Genomic DNA, 19,986 nt, shown 5'->3' with positions numbered 1-19,986 from the left:
ATAATAATAATAATAATAATAATAATAATAATAATAATAATAATAAATAATGGTCAGATTAAGATGACACTCATTATGCTGGATGACTTTGACCATGTAACACACTCACAGATCTCACAGAGTGCCTTTGAAACTACCATATAGAGAGTATTACAGATTATTTGTCTCCTAATGTTGGACTATGGTATTGTTATTGTACAGGAAAGAAATCTGCTACTGTATTTTTGAAATATGTTGAATTTTGGGCACTGTATTTATGAAAATGTTGACTTGATACACATTGGGAAATGTTGAGACGTTGAAAGGTCAGGGGAACTTGAAATCTGTTTGTGAATGTGAACCATTATTGTAAAGAGACCATAAATCTGTTGTTATCAAATGATTTAATATCATACAAGTCTCTCTACTTCCAACATGCTGTGCCAAGTGTTATTAATCCAGTTCATTTTTTTACTTTCTGTGTTCCACAGATCAATGCTTTACTGATTCTGATTGTGTAAACTTTGTTAATTTTGTTTAGATGACCAATATGAATGGGGACATACCCATAAATCTGTAGAAGACTTAGTACAGCATGGCAGTAGTGCAGCAAGGTCACGATCTAGACAACATGTTGTAGCATTGTCAGCTGTACAACAAAGGCAACAAGACTTACTTCAGTTACAACATCTAAGTCATCACCAATCTAGACCATCTACAGGACATAGTAGTCCTATCAAAACACACCCTTCACCCTTTGATGAACAGTTTGAAGCAGGAAGACCATCACCCGAATATACAGACTTTGTCAAGAGAGGTAGACATACATTTAGTTTGCTAGACTATAAGACAGTGTTGTTTTATGACTGGGTTAACACCAGACTAGCTCAGTGCTAAGGCAAGGCTGACACTAACACCTCACCAGTATGTGTTAACAACTGGAAGGGTTAATGTCTGCACCAGTCTTATGTTAACACCAGACTAGCTCAGTGCTAACACTAGACGGAGACTAATACCCAGGGTTCACACTTTCCTGGAAAACCCTGGAATTTCAAACCCTCCCTGGATAACCCTGGAAAACCCTGGAAAAATGCTCCCTAACCCTGGAAAATGAGCATGATTGATTGACTTTTCTGTCTGCTCTAGCCGCCCATTCATATGATTCAGAACACTCCTAAATGTGAAATGGTGAAAACTATTTTTAATGTCTTTTGCAACACTAGTGAATCAAAATTCTCGCTAACTCAGACAGTCAAACAATCGCTCCATGATATACTTTGCCCACAGAACGTACATATATAGTTCACTGGGTGCAACCATGTTTGTTTTGATCTTACGTACCATGTATATTGCTACCGTACTCTGGTCGTCATATCTGCAACATAACATAGCCATGCATTGCAATATTGTAACAGTAGGTCTGTTAGCATGGTATTTGTAACATTGTAACAAGTATCAAGGCATCACTAGTACTAAGAAATTGTTACACTATTTGAAAGTTCGACATACGGTACGGACCACTGATGACATAGAGCAGTTGAATTTCCGGGTTGTGGAAGTCCAATTTTAACATTATTTTATATTGTCGATAATTGAAATTTGTTTTACATGTTCTAAAAGAATAACTGCCTTTTTTAGGTAAGGTTCAGTTGTGCTATAGGCATGGTGTAGGTGTCTGTCCATCCTCCACCTGTCTGTCTGTCTGTCTGTGTGGATGTGTGTTGATGACTTACATGTAAACTCAAAAACCACCAGACTGATTGCGTTGGTACTTGGTGGGGACATTACTTTTGATGTCTAGTTGGGAAATTGTTCAAAGCAAAATGATTGCATCACAGGTATGTGAAAATGATTGCATCAGAGATGTGGGTTTTTGGGTCAAAAAACATAAATTTTTGGTCAAAAAACATAAACTCAAAAACTACTGGGCAGATTGCTCTGAAATTTGGTGGAAACGTTCTTGTGTATTAAAATTTAGATTTATTCATGACATGATGATTTAATAAGTAATATGAAAATTAGGGCTAAAAATGTGTCTTTTTGGTCAAACATTTATCTCAAAAAGTACTTGGTCAGTGAGACTGAAACTTGGTGAGATGTTTCTAGAAGTATTATTCTGCAGATTTTCTTCAAAACATTGAGACAAAATTGGCCCTAGCAACCATGACCACGCCCTTAACAACAACCAAATGGCAGTATATTTTGGTTAAATAACAACATCAGAGTGAACATCCAATAAATGTATGCAAGTATCCCTAGCAACCAAGACCACGCCCATAGCAACAGCCAAACAGTCATGTATTTCACAAAGATAACATGGATTAATAGACAATTGAATAAACATTCAAAACATGTATGTAAATTTGCATAGCAACAAGACCATACCCATAGCAACAGCCAAATAATCACATATATTGCAAAGATAACAACAGGAATTGAAAGACAAATAAGTAAACATTCAAAAAATGTATCCAAATGTGCCTAGCAATAAGACCATGCCCATAGCAACAGCCAAATGATCACATATATCGCAAAGATGGCAGCATGGTTGGATAGGCAACTGGATAGCCATTCAGCAAATGAACACCTATTGTTAGCATGGACTAGCATATGGATAAACATTTTTAAAAACTGGAAAGTTGTGCTATAACGCCATTGGCAGTATTTTTCACTGCTGACCCTATACTTTTTTTTACGTATTCAAGAAAAAATAAGATGTGAATTCTCACAAGAAATAATGGATGTGGAAACTGACACCAACCTAGGAGGACAATACATAAAACTGTTCTTCCAATCTGAAATGCCTGTATACAATGTATCTGATGGGAAGAAATAAACAGTCAACACAGAGACCTTTTGGAAAACAATGGAAACCCTAAACTAGACACTCACACATGAAAAAATATATAATAAAATAGACTAAAAATTCTACCTACACATGTACCCCACATATGCTAAAATTTAATAATCGGAACCACACAATTTTTTTTTATTTGGTGTTATGTTTGATTTTCTTGAAACTGAAAATCGTTATCATCCCAGTCTCCGTCCTCGCCCTTAACTTTTTATATTTTCATCATCTTCTCCGAAAGTGACAGTCAGAATACTTTGATATTTGGTGTGCATGTTCCCTTGGGGGAGGCTATTCAGATTTATTCATGCCAAGTTGATCTGTGCCATTTTCAATTTTTTACGATTTTTTTTTCAAAAATGATATTTTCATCATCTCAAGTACTACTTGTCAGATTGCTTTGATATCTGGTGTGTTGATGTGCAGAGAGTAGCTTACTCAGATTTGTTAATTTCAAGTTAGCACATCTTCTTTTCTATTTTTGATGATTTTTTTTTGTAATTTAAAAAAAAATTAATATGTTAATGAGCATTGTGACCGACGCCATATTGGAAATCAGTCGACAAGACTTTAAGTAAACTGCCACTTTTCAAAAGACACCATTGACATCAAACAAGCAATGTAATATGTTCTATAGTCATAATTCTACGCATTGTGTGCCCAAATGACAAGTGTTTGTTCGAAATAGGGTTGTAAACTTCAAATCCAAATTCTGCACCCCTTCTGCATAATGGTTCATTCCAGTGTATGCTTTTGCGAATTCGATCAAATCATGCCTTGCCTGAAAGTGTATGGTCGATCGCTGGAGGGGATGATTTTGACAGTCAGTTGTCAATAAAAATGATAATACTTATTCTAAAATTACCCCATTTTGAAAGGGAAAGTACTGTGTGGTTCATTTATGGAGTTTTGATTTTGTGTGATCAATATTGGTGGCAAAATCACCACGTCAAAATTTGCCAATGTGGTAATGCACGACATCCTCGTTCACAACTAGCCATTTCTGCTATTTTTAGTACTTTTTTATTTTTTTTCCTACGACATTTCTATCATATACTACAGTAATATTAATAAAATGCCATTTTTTGTCAAATTTAGGTGTTTTTTCGATTCTCTTAATTCATGAACTTATGATGTCGTCGGAAATGCCACTACATGTGACCATCAGCTGGAATGAAAACAAGCTACGTTTGCACATCTGTATCTGTGCATTTATCGTCATTTTTAGACTAATTTTCCTGAAAATTCACAAATTTTGGGATTTTTATCACATTTTAAAGCTGTCTGTCTCTACGTTTTTCAAAATCCATGAACGAAGAATTGTAGTATGTATGGATTCGAATCGAATGATATACTGGGTGCTTAGGCACGTAGTAAAATCCTTGACAGAGATAGGATTTGAACCTAGTCCTTGCAGTCATATAGAATCTTCGAAAATGTCATGTCACCATGTATGACAACCATGGGACAGCAGGTTTAGTAAATCTTCTGCAGGTATGTTCTATACAAAGCACTTATCCCCCAAAATTGGTGAATTACGTGATGTAATAAACTATGGCTTTCGAGAGAAAATAAATTTGTAACCACGAATAAATGTTTTGTGTAGTTTTATTAGCACAACTGAACTGGGGTTCAGTAGTACTATAGCCCGGCGTGTGTGTGTGTGTGTGTGTGTGTGTGTGCGTGCGTGCGTGCGTGCGTGCGTGTGTAAACAACTTAAAGTCAAAACCACTAAACCGATTGCACCTTCAAGGAGGTCCATAGACTATTAAATTAAAATATCAGACAATGTTATGTCTACTACAAGTTGAATGTTGTTGACAATTATGGACAGTGTTTTTGGTAAATTTGTTAGAAAATTGAAATTGGAATTGCTCAAAATTATTTTAGATCCCTAGTTTATTTCATTCATCATTAAAATTTTCCAAAGTTAAAGCTGTAAGACATGGAATTATTTATAGCCAACCTCAAAAATCCTCTTTTTTTTTGCATTTAGGGTTTGGGGTAGGGTTTGGCATATTTTCCTCTTCAAACCATGTTCTTACTTGTATCTGAGACCTTATTGTTTCAAGCCACAACAAATGTAAATCCATATCTGTCAAATTCTGTTTTATTTTTAAGGTTTTGAACAGATCCTCTAGTCTGGTGTATTCTGTTGAAAATTTGGCATCGTGTTTTGTATCGTATAGAGTCCCAATCAATCTGTAAAATGATTGCAAGCCTCTGTCACCCTCAGTGTCTGCCAAATTTCTGAGATCAGAGTTTGAAATAAAAGAGGTGTGCTGATTAAAAGTACTGCTTTTCCCATGCCAGAAAAAAATGATATATAGTCGCAGCCACTAACAATATAGAGGGTTTGAATACACTTTGCTTTGTGGACATCCCTAATTTCATTCAAATCAGGATTCCGTACCAAAGAGCTGTGCAAGACAAATCATCAATACCTGCACTCAACTGAATATAAAAATCTAATTTTCCTCCAACATTTGTTGTGACATTTTATGACATCATGGATTTCACAACATTTTTTCATGTATTGTTTTCGCATAACTGTCATGTTGTCTATGTATTGGACAAATTTGAATGAAATATTTTCACTTGCTGAACAAACGCCCTTTTTTCAAGCTTCAAATTAACTTTCATAGCCTTACGTTTAGACAGTTCAAATAGTCTCATTTTTGACTGATTAGATATGATACTCAATTTCCTTGGTATGTCACTAGATGTGCAAGCTGTGCATTGTTTATAAATGACACATATTTTATTTAGGACAACCTTGTTTTTGGGTGATAGAACAGTTGAGTGTTTTAATAGGATCATATTTAAAGAGTACAACAGTTAAAAATTACAATCGCAATAAAGTAAATGAAAAGAAGCAATGTCCAATATATGGACAAATGAAAAAATTGACCCGAGAAGACACTCTAGACAAACAGTTCAACACAAATTTACACCTCAGATAAAGTTCTGACAGAAAGCAAACTTCTCCTCTTCAGACAGAAAGCAAACTTCTCCTCTTCAGACAGAAAGCAAACTTCTCCACATCCACACTAATATGGCGAATGACTCGGAAAGCTGAATGTCTTGTCACAAATCCCTCTTTCAACCAACCAACCATCAGCTACTATGTACCTGCAAGACAAAACAATTTTGTGTGTGAAGTTGGTCTGAAATTAATTACGAAATGCTTACATCCAATATTACTTTTAGAGCTGAGTCAAATCTAGTTTCAAAGGCCGAAACGGAATATACCAGAAACTAAATTTACCGTTGTTCCTTCTATAATTCTACAGCTACAATGACACGTGTATGTGTGTACTGGTAGCTCAGTGATTCAATAGGAAGGTCGCCATGATGGAAACATCGATTCAAACTTTAAATGTCTAAATGTCTGTAACTTTGTATCAAGACCTTGAGCCAAACAGAAATTACGTCTCAACGTTTCTCATATCATGATAAATCGATAGCAGGACTTATTTTTAATGTAAATATCATTGCATGTATTTGCGGCATCGCTTAACTTGTAACAATATTCGATCGCTAAAAACCCATAGCATCGTCAAAATGACAGTTTCACTTCATAGAAGTTCTTGAAAAATTACATGCGAATACTTACCAACAATGCTATTCAATATCACCACAAATTAGGTATGGTTGGTTAACGACAACGATAATATGAAGTGACGAAAATTTCCGTGAAAACCAACTAACGGTCACTGGCCAACTAGAGGGCGCTATGTGAATTCAAATATAATCCTCATAAATATATGCTAATTAGGTACCCTCCAAAATGTAAAGTTATATTAATGTGTGGTGAATTTTAAACCATACTGAAACTTCAAATGATTTTTAGATTGATTTGTCACATTACATTGTACATTGTGTGTACTTTGATATTTGGAAAGATCGAGTGTATAAAACTATATTCACTGTCTACCTTCTAGATAATCTCAGTTATTGGACAGCTTTAACTTTCATGTAATAATATTCTATCAAAACAAATGTCCTTGATTCATTTGAGTTGAGGTTGATATGAATAATTCTTTATAATCACTAACTGAGATGTAAATGAATATTTTTATATCATTTTCAGGATATTCTGCTGGCAAAACTCGTACAAGTCATCCAAACAGTCGCTGTCCTTCTGCTACACAAATTAGTTATCCACAGCTGAGGTAAGGAAATTAGTTATTCACAGATGAGGTAAGGAAATTAGTTATTCACAGCTGAGGTAAGGAAATTAGTTATCCATAGCTGAGGTAATGAAATTAGTTATTCACAGATGAAGTAAGGAAATTAGTTATTCACAAATGAAGTAAGGAAATTAGTTATCCACAGATGAGGTAAGGAAATTACAAATGTAGTTATCCACAGATGAGGTAAGGAGATTAGTTATCCACAGATGATACGGACCGGTCAGTTTCTTCGGCCTGGGGGGGTGGATTTGTAAGGGGGGTCACCCTGTTTTTGAAATTGGCAGTGGGGGGGGGGGGGGGGGGGGGTTCATGCTGTTTTCAAAATTGTGGATAGGGGTGGTCATTGTGTTTTAGATTGTGATGGAAGAAAAAAATCCTTTTTCTACAATGGCATATAGCCTTGTCCGAAATGTGGTACATGTAAATATTTGTTCTTATCCCTGTTTCTTACATGAATTCTTTAATATTACTTATTAGTTCAAACATAACTATACATATACATATACATGTATTACCTAGCTACCACACTAGTTACAGAACATGTCGTGTAAATGCTTGGCTGTTTCACAATCAGTGCTTCACTGATATTGCACTTTGGGGCAAAAGTGGACTTGAAGGTTTCGTAATGGTAATCTTCATAGATAGTTTATAAAAGAAGTTAATCTAAATTGTTCTACTCGTCAGTATGAACTTGTCAGAAGGGATTAATACACTTTCTATTTTGGACACTACATGTTTATATTGACACTACAAATCACCACATCACATCAGATTCCAGTTTCTATTATACACTAGGTATGACCACCTAAAGTTCTCTAACATACCAGTGACTTTACTATACATGCAATATTAATGTCCCTATACCAATGTTACAGGCCCATTTTTATGTGACATGGGAAACTTATTTAAAACTTACATAATAATAATAATAATATTTATTTCTTTAAAAACGCTTTACATGTAAAACAAAACATCTCAAAGCGCTTCACACAACTTTGTAAAAAGAATTAAAAAACCACCAATAAAATACTTTCATTCAATAAAAAGGTGTGTCTTAAGATTTGATTTAAAAACATCAATATTTACGCTAACACGGATTGAAACTGGTAGCCGATTCCAGAGACGCGGAGCACACACCGAAAAAGCCCTGTCTCCATAAAAAACCGTGTTGGCAATTGGCTGGCGAAGTGTATGAGCACCTTCGGTAGAGGAACGAAGGGTACGACCAGAAGAACGGATTTCTAACAGTTCTCTGAGATAAACAGGGGACATGTTACTTAAAACCTTGTATGTTAAATATAGAATTTTGAACTTTATCCCTTTTTGTATGGGCAGCCAATGTAAATTATGAAGTACTGGTGTAATATGGTCTGTTCTGGGTGTTTTCATGACTAGGCGTGCAGCAGCATTCTGAATTGACTGGAGCTTATGGATTTGATAATCTGGCAAGCCATAAAGTAGAGAATTACAGTAGTCAAGACGAGATGTAACGAACGCATGCACTAATTTTTCTGTGGACCATTGATCTAAAAGATTACGGATTTTTCCTATTTTCCAAAGAGCAAAGGACGCTGACTTACATATACTAGTAATGTGAGATGTCATTGTCATTGATGCATCAAGTGTGACACCAAGGTCTCGAACAATCGAAGAAGAATGAACTATGGCACTCCCAACTTGTATGTCGCACTCCCGTGGCCCGTCCCCATTTCCAAACTTCGAGGAGAATTTTATTACCTCTGTCTTGCCATCATTAAGTGCAAGCATGTTGTTAGCCATCCACTGACGAATTTCGTAAATACATCCCTCAATTTGTTCACTTGGGACGCAACCACCGGGGCACACGACATACAGTTGGGAGTCATCAGCGTAGAACATACTTTCTAAACGGTGTTTACTGATGATGTCCTCCAGGGGCGCTGTATAAAGACTAAATAATACAGGTCCAAGGACAGAACCCTGGGGGACCCCACAATCAAGTGACTGTGCTTCCGACACCACCGAACCAATACGTACTTTCATTGTTCTGTTCTGTAAATATGAGGTTATCCAGTCTAATACTGTACTTTGAATGCCAAACCTATGGCGGAGTCTGTGTATCAGAATGTTATGGTCGATGGTGTCGAAAGCAGCTGATAGGTCAAGTAGAATCAAAATAACGTCCTCCCGCCGATCGAGGGCTCGCAGCACATCATTTTGGACACGAATGAGTGCAGTTTCGGTGCTGTGGCCCTCTCGGTAGGCAGACTGACTTTTTGCATACAAATTATTGCTGCACAGGTACGAATTAATTTGAATTAAAACTGATTTTTCAATCAACTTTGAGATGAAAGGTAAATTGGAAACTGGTCTATAGTTTTTATAGACATTTTTGTCAAGTCCAGGCTTTTTTAGCAAAGGGCGTACAATTGCAGATTTACATGATTGTGGAAATTCACCTGACATTAATGAAGTATTGATGATATGTGTAATTGCTGGGGATATTTGATGTAACAATTGCTTTACAAGTACTGTTGGTATCGGATCTTGACTTGCGGATTTAGCAGGTAACGACCGTATGAGCTTCTCAACAAATTCGATAGATACTGTCTCAAAAGAGAACAAACTGAAACTAACGTTTAAAGAAGAGCCAACTGGTGGAACAAATGACATCGCCTCGCGAATCTTTTCGATCTTAGAAATGAAGAACTTGGCGAAGATGTCTGGTAATTCATTTGAGTCCACGTCTGGTCTAGTTGAAGCAAGTTCACTCTTATTGCCCGCGATGTCGTCAATTATGCGAAACAGGGATTTAGTATCAGCATCAGTAATACGATTGCGATGATAGGATGAATGTGCATCGCACAACTTTGCCGTGTACAGATTTCGTGCAGATTTAAATATTTGCTCATGGACAACAAGACCAGTTTTTTTCCATTGCCTTTCCAATTGACGCAGATTTCGGCGGGCCGACAAAAATTCTTCCGTGAACCACGGAGCACGGACTTTATCCAAAACGTATTTTTGGATGACAGGTGCAACATCGTCGATCACTGAGGTCGTCGCGTTATTGTACCTGTCAACGAGCTCAGTAGCACACAGATCGATTTCTGATAAACCAGGTAATGGCGATGCCGCAAGCTTTTGTTGAAGAACACTCATGTCAATGTTGGCAAGTTTTCTAGTAGATCGAAGAAGCATTTGTTGACGTGGACGCTTGAATACAGTTGAAAAATGAAGAGCAGCATGATCAGACGGCAAGAGCCAATCACACTTGATCTCATTGACACAAGAGTCAGCTGCTCGAGTGATAACCAGATCCAAGGTGTGGCCTTTAGAATGTGTTGGACCAATCACATGTTGAATGAGTCCCATTGAATTCAGTAGATCACAGAATTTTTCGCTGTCTTTATCAGTAGGATTGTCAACATGAATGTTAAAGTCACCAGCGATAATAAGCTTCCCCTGTGAGCAAATTACATTCTCCAAGAGGGAGAAGAATTCGCGTAGAAAGTCATTAATAGTCCCCTTTGGTGGCCGATAGATGACGAGAAGACGAACAACAGATGATTGAATGTTAATGTGTCCATCAATGACTTCGAACGATTTAAACGACAGTGTCTTATTCGGTTTGAATTTTAGATTTGATTTGGTGATAACAGCAGTGCCTCCTCCCTTTTGTTTTGCGCGTGGAACTTGGTATATGTTGTAACCGCTTAAGGATGATGATAACCGCGCTGTAATGTTGTCGCTTGATTCTTTAAACCACGTTTAAGTTACCATAAATACATCAGTTTTATTCCGAATGATAGAATCGGAGATAGACTGTAACTTCCCATTCATGGATCTAGCATTCCATAATGTAAACTGAACATTACGAGCTTTCAATAATGCAGATTCTCTGCGGAAAGTTACTAGATTCGACAAATTCGTTGAACGGACATAAGGATGACACTGACGCTGGAAAACGTTTATCACTGTGGGTATAAATCTTGTACCATTCGAAAAATCGACTGACTGTTCGAACTCTTTTGTCAATTGTAAGTTGTTTGATCGAGGTTGTATCATACAGTCTTTGCTGATTTTCAGAGCATCCGATCTCATCCCTCTGTGGGTAGGTTGTTTGGCTCGTATTCCACATGACTTAATCAGGGTTCGTACGGTCCTGGAAAACCCTGGAAAACCCTGGAATTTCAAACCCTCCCTGGAAAACCCTGGAAAACCCTGGAAAATGTGCCCTACCCCTGGAAAACCCTGGAAAATGATCATGACCAATCGATCAATTAATATTGACGATCGTCATGTCTGTGCTCGAGCCACCCATTCATATGATTCTGAATCTCGTAAATGTAAAATGTCGAAAATATTTTCAAAGTCTTTCGCCACGGTGGTGAATCAAAATTCACGCCGATTAGACCCAGACAGTCAAACGATCGTTCCACGAGACACTTTGCCCCACAGACCGTACCCATGCGTAGTTGAATGGGCACCGCAGTGTTTGTTTCGATCTTGCATATTGCTACTCCATCTCCCAGTCGCCATTTCAGGGACATGATATTGTAACAGTCCCGGCCAGGGGTAACAGTGGGTCTGTTAACAAGATTATCGTAACATTGTAGCGAGTATCAAAGCATCATCAACCACGACTAGAAATTGTTACAAGTTCGGCGCACGAGTCCGACATACTACTAATTTATTACTACTACTAGAAACTCAGGCATGGCAATACTACGGCCTAGGGAAGTGCAGTTGAATTTCCGGGTTGTGGAAGTACGGTTGTGACTTTTATGTCGTCGATAAATGGGTATTTGTGTTACATGTTCTAAAAGAATAAACTACTGTTTTATGTTTTCGGTACAGTAACATTCGTCAGTGGTCAAGTTGAGTTGAGAAATCGCGATGTTCCGCAACTCGTGGCATCAGGACATAAACATCGAGACGCAAGCGATGAATGTATTCAGTTATTCCATGGTTCCATGGTTATTCATAGCTCGAAATTTCGTAACGTAAATGACGTTTTCATTCAGAATTTTGAAGAAAAAAATTATTTATTTTTCTGTATATGTCTGAATTAGACTGACGAATGCTGCGTCTCAATCTTACACGATCAGTGTACCAGCTTGACGAAACGGCTACTTAGGGGAGAACCATATCATTTCCGGGGGGGGGGGGTATGGAGGAAGTAGGTACGGGAGCAATTTTTTTTTTCCAGTCAGAGTGACAGCAATTTTTTCTTTCTACTGTCAGTCCTGCATCAATTTTTTTTTCAAATGGAGTAGCAGCGCAAATTTTTTCTTAATTAGTCATTACTTTAGTGTCAACACCCCTGGAAAATGGCCAAAATCAATATGAATACCCCTGGAAAACTGACGAAAAACCCCTGGAAAGTCCTGGAATTTTGTTTTGCTTTAAGTGTACGAACCCTGTTAATTGTATTCCAAACTGCTACTGGTAATCTCTCTCTGGTCGATGGCTTGTTAAACAGGTGCAACAATTTTCTACTGTATTGCATAGTTGATATTAACATATGAATGCAGAAGACCATGAACAATAGCCTGTCAGCAATGGGGGTTGAAATTGGGCTCAAGACTACAAATCTCTTGCAGAAAAAATTATGGCGAAAAGCAGAACGGATAAGCTACAAACCAAATGTTGCAATCGATAAGCAGTGTCCGTGAATGTTCATGTAGGCTACAGACCACTCCGAATTCAATAAAAAGCAATCACGAATGAGAAAATAGAGGTCATTCAGGAGCTCCGTTTTGAGGCTACCGTCAAGGCGCACACACAAACTACACAAACTACATTTACGTTAGCTATTCAAAGCTTGGAAATATTACCTCAAAGGCAATGAATAACCTAAACATTGCCTTAATAGAAGCAAAAAACTGCAGATCTGCCAGGGGAAAAACCCAAGGACTCCCTCACCCCCAGAGGTCACTCATGCATTCAACCAACAATCAGATCCACCAACAACCTTTTACTGTCATGGTATTACTTTTCTTAAATATTTTCACCGTATTCTAATTTCAGATGATTTTGTCTTTTAAAGATGTGAAATGTTTGCCAAGGTAGTCTTAAATTGCCTTCATCTCCAAATATCCCCAACCAATGATACTACCATTAGATGTGCTGACCTTTACTACATGTATATAATGATGCCATTTAACTTTTTAAGAACATATTTAAACCCTATGTAAGTTATAAAGAATAGTTTCTGATACTTGATGGTGCTGTCTTGTAAAGCATGGATTGAGTTATTGCTTGAAAGGGTCTGAATAGCCTAAATATTGGCTTTAAGAGTAAAAATCCTCCATGGCTTCTAGATGGAGGCCCCCCCCCCCCCTCCACATGAGGTGGGCATATCCCAGTCTCAAGCTCTTCCCCTCTTACTGTCAAGATGCTATCAAAGTATATTTCAAAAGTATTTCAACCCTATGCTTTTTACATGTTGGTGCTGTCTTGTAAAGCTTGGAAATTATTGTCTGGAAAGGCGTGAATAGTCTCAAAATTGACTTTTCAGAGTAAAAAACCTCCAGGGCTTCTAGGGGAGACCACCTAGGACCCCCCATAAGACATGTACATATTCCCTGCTCAAACGTTTCCAAACCTTTCACTGTCAAGATGCTATTAAACTCCTTTTGGAATATATTTACCCTGTGCAGTCAATAATTTATAATTATGATAGTGCTATCCCAGGATCTTGTAAAGTAGATGCAAGACAGTCAAGCAGTCCACACTGAGTCATGATCAAAAAATACCTGTCATGTGAATATTATATATATGGGGGGGGGGGGGGGGGGGGGTCATCATGTTTTAGAATTAAGGGGGTCAGCCTGTTTTTGGTTTACAGATGGGGGGAGGGGGTCAGTGACTTTTTGTTGGCCCAATTTAAGAATTCCCACCCCCAGGCTGGAGAAACTGACTGGTCCATTATCCATAGTTGAGGTAAAGAAATTAGTCATACATGTATGTATAAAGTAATATATTTTTGGGTTATTACATCTCCATTTTCTTATCTTCACCACATTTTCACTATCATTTTAATTATGGCCATATTAGATGGATCGGTGATATCTGAAACACAATGATAATGTATGTATCAGTGTTTACAATACACCAATGTGTGCATATACTGGTGATATTTACAATGATAATGTGTGCATATACTGGTGGTATTTACAATGATAATGTGTGCATATACTGTTGATATTAACAATGATAATGTGTGCATATACTGGTGGTATTTACAATGATAATGTGTGCATATACTGGTGGTATTTACAATGATAATGTGTGCATATACTGGTGGTATTAACAATGATAATGTGTGCATATACTGGTGATATTAACAATGATAATGTGTGCATATACTGGTGATATTAACAATGATAATGTGTGCATATACTGGTGGTATTAACAATGATAATGTGTGCATATACTGGTGATATTAACAATGATAATGTGTGCATATACTGGTGGTATTTACAATGATAATGTGTGCATATACTGTTGATATTAACAATGATAATGTGTGCATATACTGGTGGTATTTACAATGATAATATGTGCATATACTGGTGGTATTTACAATGATAATATGTGCATATACTGGTGATATTAACAATGATAATGTGTGCATATACTGGTGGTATTTACAATGATAATGTGTGCATATACTGGTGATATTTACAATGATAATGTGTGCATATACTGGTGGTATTTACAATGATAATGTGTGCATATACTGTTGATATTAACAATGATAATGTGTGCATATACTGGTGATATTAACAATGATAATGTGTGCATATACTGGTGGTATTAACTGATAATATGTGCATATACTGGTGGTATTAACAATGATAATGTGTGCATATACTGGTGATATTTGTAATGATAATGTGTGCATATACTGGTGGTATTTGTAATGATAATGTATGTATCAGTGTTTACGATACAGTGTGTGCATATACATAAACATAGCATCAGTAGATGTGAGAGTGATAAACATACCATCAGTAGATGTGAGAGTGATAAACATAGCATCAGTAGATGTGAGAGTGATAAACATAGCATCAGTAGATGTGAGAGTGATAAACATACCATCAGTAGATGTGAGAGTGATAAACATACCATCAGTAGATGTGAGAGTGATAAACATACCATCAGTAGATGTGAGAGTGATAAACATAGCATCAGTAGATGTGAGAGTGATAAACATAGCATCAGTAGATGTGAGAGTGATAAACATAGCATCAGTAGATGTGAGAGTGATAAACATAGCATCAGTAGATGTGAGAGTGATAAACATACCATCAGTATCATTATTTGTATGAGAGAGCTGAGTATAGATTACTTTGTTGTATCTCACTTTCATACCTTTTACAGCTTACATATAAACAGGGCATGTGGATTTATTGTTATTATCACATATATCTTCGCTTTTCAGAAACATAATGTTTTTAGTTGTATAATATTTGACATAATTTCATTTAATATCTACATAAATAATGCTGTTCCTTCAGGGTGATGTAATAAATATCTTGCTCATAACATTTGACATTGTAATGTTAGAAAACATGCCAATCTCTCACATATTAATGAAGTAACTTTGATAAGAATTGTATTACGTTTGGTATAAGTGTTGTGTCTCTACATATATTCTAAGTTTTAGGTTTATAAGAAAGCATATTACATTGAGTCCATTTTGTCTTCATGCATATTCACTTATGAACATTGTCACCTATAACAAGACTACTAACAGTCACACATGTATATAGGTATGCTAATTAGTGTAAACCAAGATGTGATGCTAATTAGTGTAAACCAAGGTGTGATGCTAATTGGTGTAAACAAAGGTGTGATGCTAATTAGTGTAAACCGAGGTGTGATGCTAATTAGTGTAAACCAAGGTGTGATGCTAATTGGTGTAAACCAAGGTGTGATGCTAATTTGGTGTAAACCAAGGTGTGATGCTAATTAGTGTAAACCAAGGTGTGATGCTAATTAGTGTAAACCAAGGTGTGATGCTAATTAGTGTAAACCAAGGTGTGATGCTAATTAGTGTAAACCAAGGTGTGATGCTAATTGGTGTAAACCAAGGTGTGATGCTAATTTGGTGTAAACCAAGGTGTGATGCTAATTAGTGTAAACCAAGGTGTGATGCTAATTAGTGTAAACCAAGGTGTGATGCTAATTGGTGTAAACCAAGGTGTGATGCTAATTTGGTGTAAACCAAGGTGTGATGCTAATTGGTGTAAACCAAGGTGTGATGCTAATTGGTGTAAACCAAGGTGTGATGCTAATTGGTGTAAACCAAGGTGTGATGCTAATTGGTGTAAACCAAGGTGTGATGCTAATAGGTGTAAACCAAGGTGTGATGCTAATTAGTGTAAACCAAGGTGTGATGCTAATTGGTGTAAACCAAGGTGTGATGCTAATTGGTGTAAACCAAGGTGTGATGCTAATTGGTGTAAACCAAGATGTGGTGGTAATTGGTGTAAACCAAGGTGTGATGCTAATTGGTGTAAACCAAGGTGTGATGCTAATTGGTGTAAACCAAGGTGTGATGCTAATTGGTGTAAACCAAGGTGTGATGCTAATTGGTATAAGCCAAGGTGTGATGCTAATTGTACATAAAAAATTAGATATGAAATTGTGAAGTGATATCATTTCTTGTATACTATATGTACATGTAGCCATTCCTATCATGCTCTCTAGCCTGTCTACATCATGATCTATATAACAATTCCTATGCTCCCTAGCCTGTCTACATTGTGATCTATATAGACATTCCTATGCTCCCTAGCTAGCCTGTCTACATTGTGATCTATATAGACGTTCCTATGCTCCCTGGCCTGTCTACATCATGATCTATATAGACATTCCTATGCTCCCTAGCTAGCCTGTCTACATTGTGATCTATATAGACATTCCTATGCTCCCTAGCCTGTCTACATTGTGATCTATATAGACATTCCTATGCTCCCTAGCCTGTCTACATTGTGATCTATATAGACATTCCTATGCTCCCTAGCCTGTCTACATTGTGATCTATATAGACATTCCTATGCTCCCTAGCCTGTCTACATTGTGATCTATATAGACATTCCTATGCTCCCTAGCTAGCCTGTCTACATTGTGATCTATATAGACATTCCTATGCTCCCTAGCCTGTCTACATTGTGATCTATATAGACATTCCTATGCTCCCTAGCCTGTCTACATTGTGATCTATATAGACATTCCTATGCTCCCTAGCCTGTCTACATCATGATCTATATAGACGTTCCTATGCTCCCTAGCCTGTCTACATTGTGATCTATATAGACATTCCTATGCTCCCTAGCCTGTCTACATTGTGATCTATATAGACATTCCTATGCTCCCTAGCCTGTCTACATTGTGATCTATATAGACATTCCTATGCTCCCTAGCTAGCCTGTCTACATTGTGATCTATATAGACATTCCTATGCTCCCTAGCCTGTCTACATTGTGATCTATATAGACATTCCTATGCTCCCTAGCTAGCCTGTCTACATTGTGATCTATATAGACATTCCTATGCTCCCTAGCCTGTCTACATTGTGATCTATATAGACATTCCTATGCTCCCTAGCTAGCCTGTCTACATTGTGATCTATATAGACATTCCTATGCTCCCTAGCCTGTCTACATTGTGATCTATATAGACATTCCTATGCTCCCTAGCTAGCCTGTCTACATTGTGATCTATATAGACATTCCTATGCTCCCTAGCCTGTCTACATTGTGATCTATATAGACATTCCTATGCTCCCTAGCCTGTCTACATTGTGATCTATATAGACATTCCTATGCTCCCTAGCTAGCCTGTCTACATTGTGATCTATATAGACATTCCTATGCTCCCTAGCCTGTCTACATTGTGATCTATATAGACATTCCTATGCTCCCTAGCCTGTCTACATTGTGATCTATATAGACATTCCTATGCTCCCTAGCCTGTCTACTTTGTGATCTATATAGACGTTCCTATGCTCCCTAGCCTGTCTACATTGTGATCTATATAGACATTCCTATGCTCCCTAGCCTGTCTACATTGTGATCTATATAGACATTCCTATGCTCCCTAGCCTGTCTACATTGTGATCTATATAGACATTCCTATGCTCCCTAGCCTGTCTACATTGTGATCTATATAGACATTCCTATGCTCCCTAGCCTGTCTACATTGTGATCTATATAGACATTCCTATGCTCCCTAGCCTGTCTACATCATGATCTATATAGACATTCCTATGCTCCCTAGCCTGTCTACATTGTGATCTATATAGACATTCCTATGCTCCCTAGCCTGTCTACATTGTGATCTATATAGACATTCCTATGCTCCCTAGCCTGTCTACATTGTGATCTATATAGACGTTCCTATGCTCCCTAGCCTGTCTACATTGTGATCTATGGATTTTGCTTTGCTTCTTAATTACCATTTGTAAAACTATCAACGTCAATCTGTTAATTCAGAAACACCCTTACTGGACATTATCAGCTACCCACTTATGGACAGTTACATAATATGATCCTATACATACTTTATGTGTTCCTCTGAGTAACGAGACAGTGTACATTTACATAGTAATGACTACATTTGAATATAATGTTGTCATTCCCCAATAATTGGTCATTATTGTGACCAATCGGTTTGAGTGACTGTGTATTATCAAATCACAGTAACACCATCACACTGATAGCATTACAAGCGGATTGTGAGATCACAGTGTACACAGGCTGTATTCTCCTATAGTGCCTGATTCTTCACAGTGTACACAGGCTGTATTCTCCTATAGTGCCTGATTCTTCACAGTGTACACAGGCTGTATTCTCCTATAGTGCCTGATTCTTCACAATGTACACAGGCTGTATTCTCCTATAGTGCCTGATTCTTCACAATGTACACAGGCTGTATTCTCCTATAGTGCCTTATTCTTCACAGTGTATACAGGCTGTATTCTCCTATAGTGCCTTATTCTTCACAGTGTACACAGGCTGTATTCTCCTATAGTGCCTGATTCTTCACAGTGTATACAGGCTGTATTCTCCTATAGTGCCTTATTCTTCACAGTGTATACAGGCTGTATTCTCCTATAGTGCCTTATTCTTCACAATGTACACAGGCTGTATTCTCCTATAGTGCCTGATTCTTCACTGTGTACACAGGCTGTATTCTCTTATAGTGCCTGATTCTTCACTGTGTACACAGGCTGTATTCTCTTATAGTGCCTGATTCTTCACTGTGTACACAGGCTGTATTCTCCTATATAGACTCTCTCACAGTCCTCGGAGCTTCCCTTTACTAAAATCGACGCTAAATGAATTATTTTGTATGTACCGATACCATCTACATAACGTACTCCATCGTACTCGAACAACCTTGTATTGTGCGCCCTCATCGACCGCATAGAGATATCTGTTCGTTGACGTGTGACTGCGACGCTCCGTATCTTCGCGAAGCTCGGGGCTTCGCGATAACACGGAGCGTCGCAGTCACACGTCAATGAATGGTTATCTCTATCATGGTCGATGAGGGCGCACAGTACAAGGATATTCGTGTACGGTTAATTAGCTGGCATCGGTACATACAAAATAAATTGTTTAGCTTTAATTTTAGTAAAGCGAAGCTCCGAGGGCTGTAAGAGAGTCTATCTCCTATAGTGCCTTATTCTTCACAGTGTATACAGGCTGTATTCTCCTATAGTGCCTTATTCTTCACAGTGTACACAAGCTGTATTCTCCTATTATAGTGCCTGATTCTTCACTGTGTACACAAGCTGTATTCTCCTATAGTGCCTGATTCTTCACAGTGTACACAGGCTGTATTCTCCTATAGTGCCTGATTCTTCACAGTGTACACAGGCTGTATTCTCCTATAGTGCCTGATTCTTCACAGTGTATACAGGCTGTATTCTCCTATAGTGCCTTATTCTTCACAGTGTAT

At 37.6% G+C, this 19,986-nt stretch overlaps 1 protein-coding gene across 1 annotated transcript in view; it reads left to right on the top strand.

Annotated features, from left to right (window-relative positions):
• The window catches only part of LOC144448602 (cytosolic carboxypeptidase 2-like), a 211,183-nt gene that overhangs the window by 142,816 nt on the left and 48,381 nt on the right, over positions 1 to 19,986 (top strand). The window contains exons 24-25 of the mRNA XM_078138878.1: positions 521 to 796; positions 6,924 to 7,005. Of these exons, the coding sequence (XP_077995004.1) occupies positions 521 to 796; positions 6,924 to 7,005 (358 nt within the window). The remainder of the gene's footprint in view (positions 1 to 520; positions 797 to 6,923; positions 7,006 to 19,986) is intronic.

This window comes from Glandiceps talaboti, chromosome 17, assembly GCF_964340395.1.
Source record: "Glandiceps talaboti chromosome 17, keGlaTala1.1, whole genome shotgun sequence".
In the NCBI taxonomy this organism is placed as follows: domain Eukaryota; kingdom Metazoa; phylum Hemichordata; class Enteropneusta; family Spengelidae; genus Glandiceps; species Glandiceps talaboti.
The sequence above is the reverse complement of the archived record's forward strand: the minus strand, read 5'-3'. Positions and strand labels throughout refer to the sequence as shown.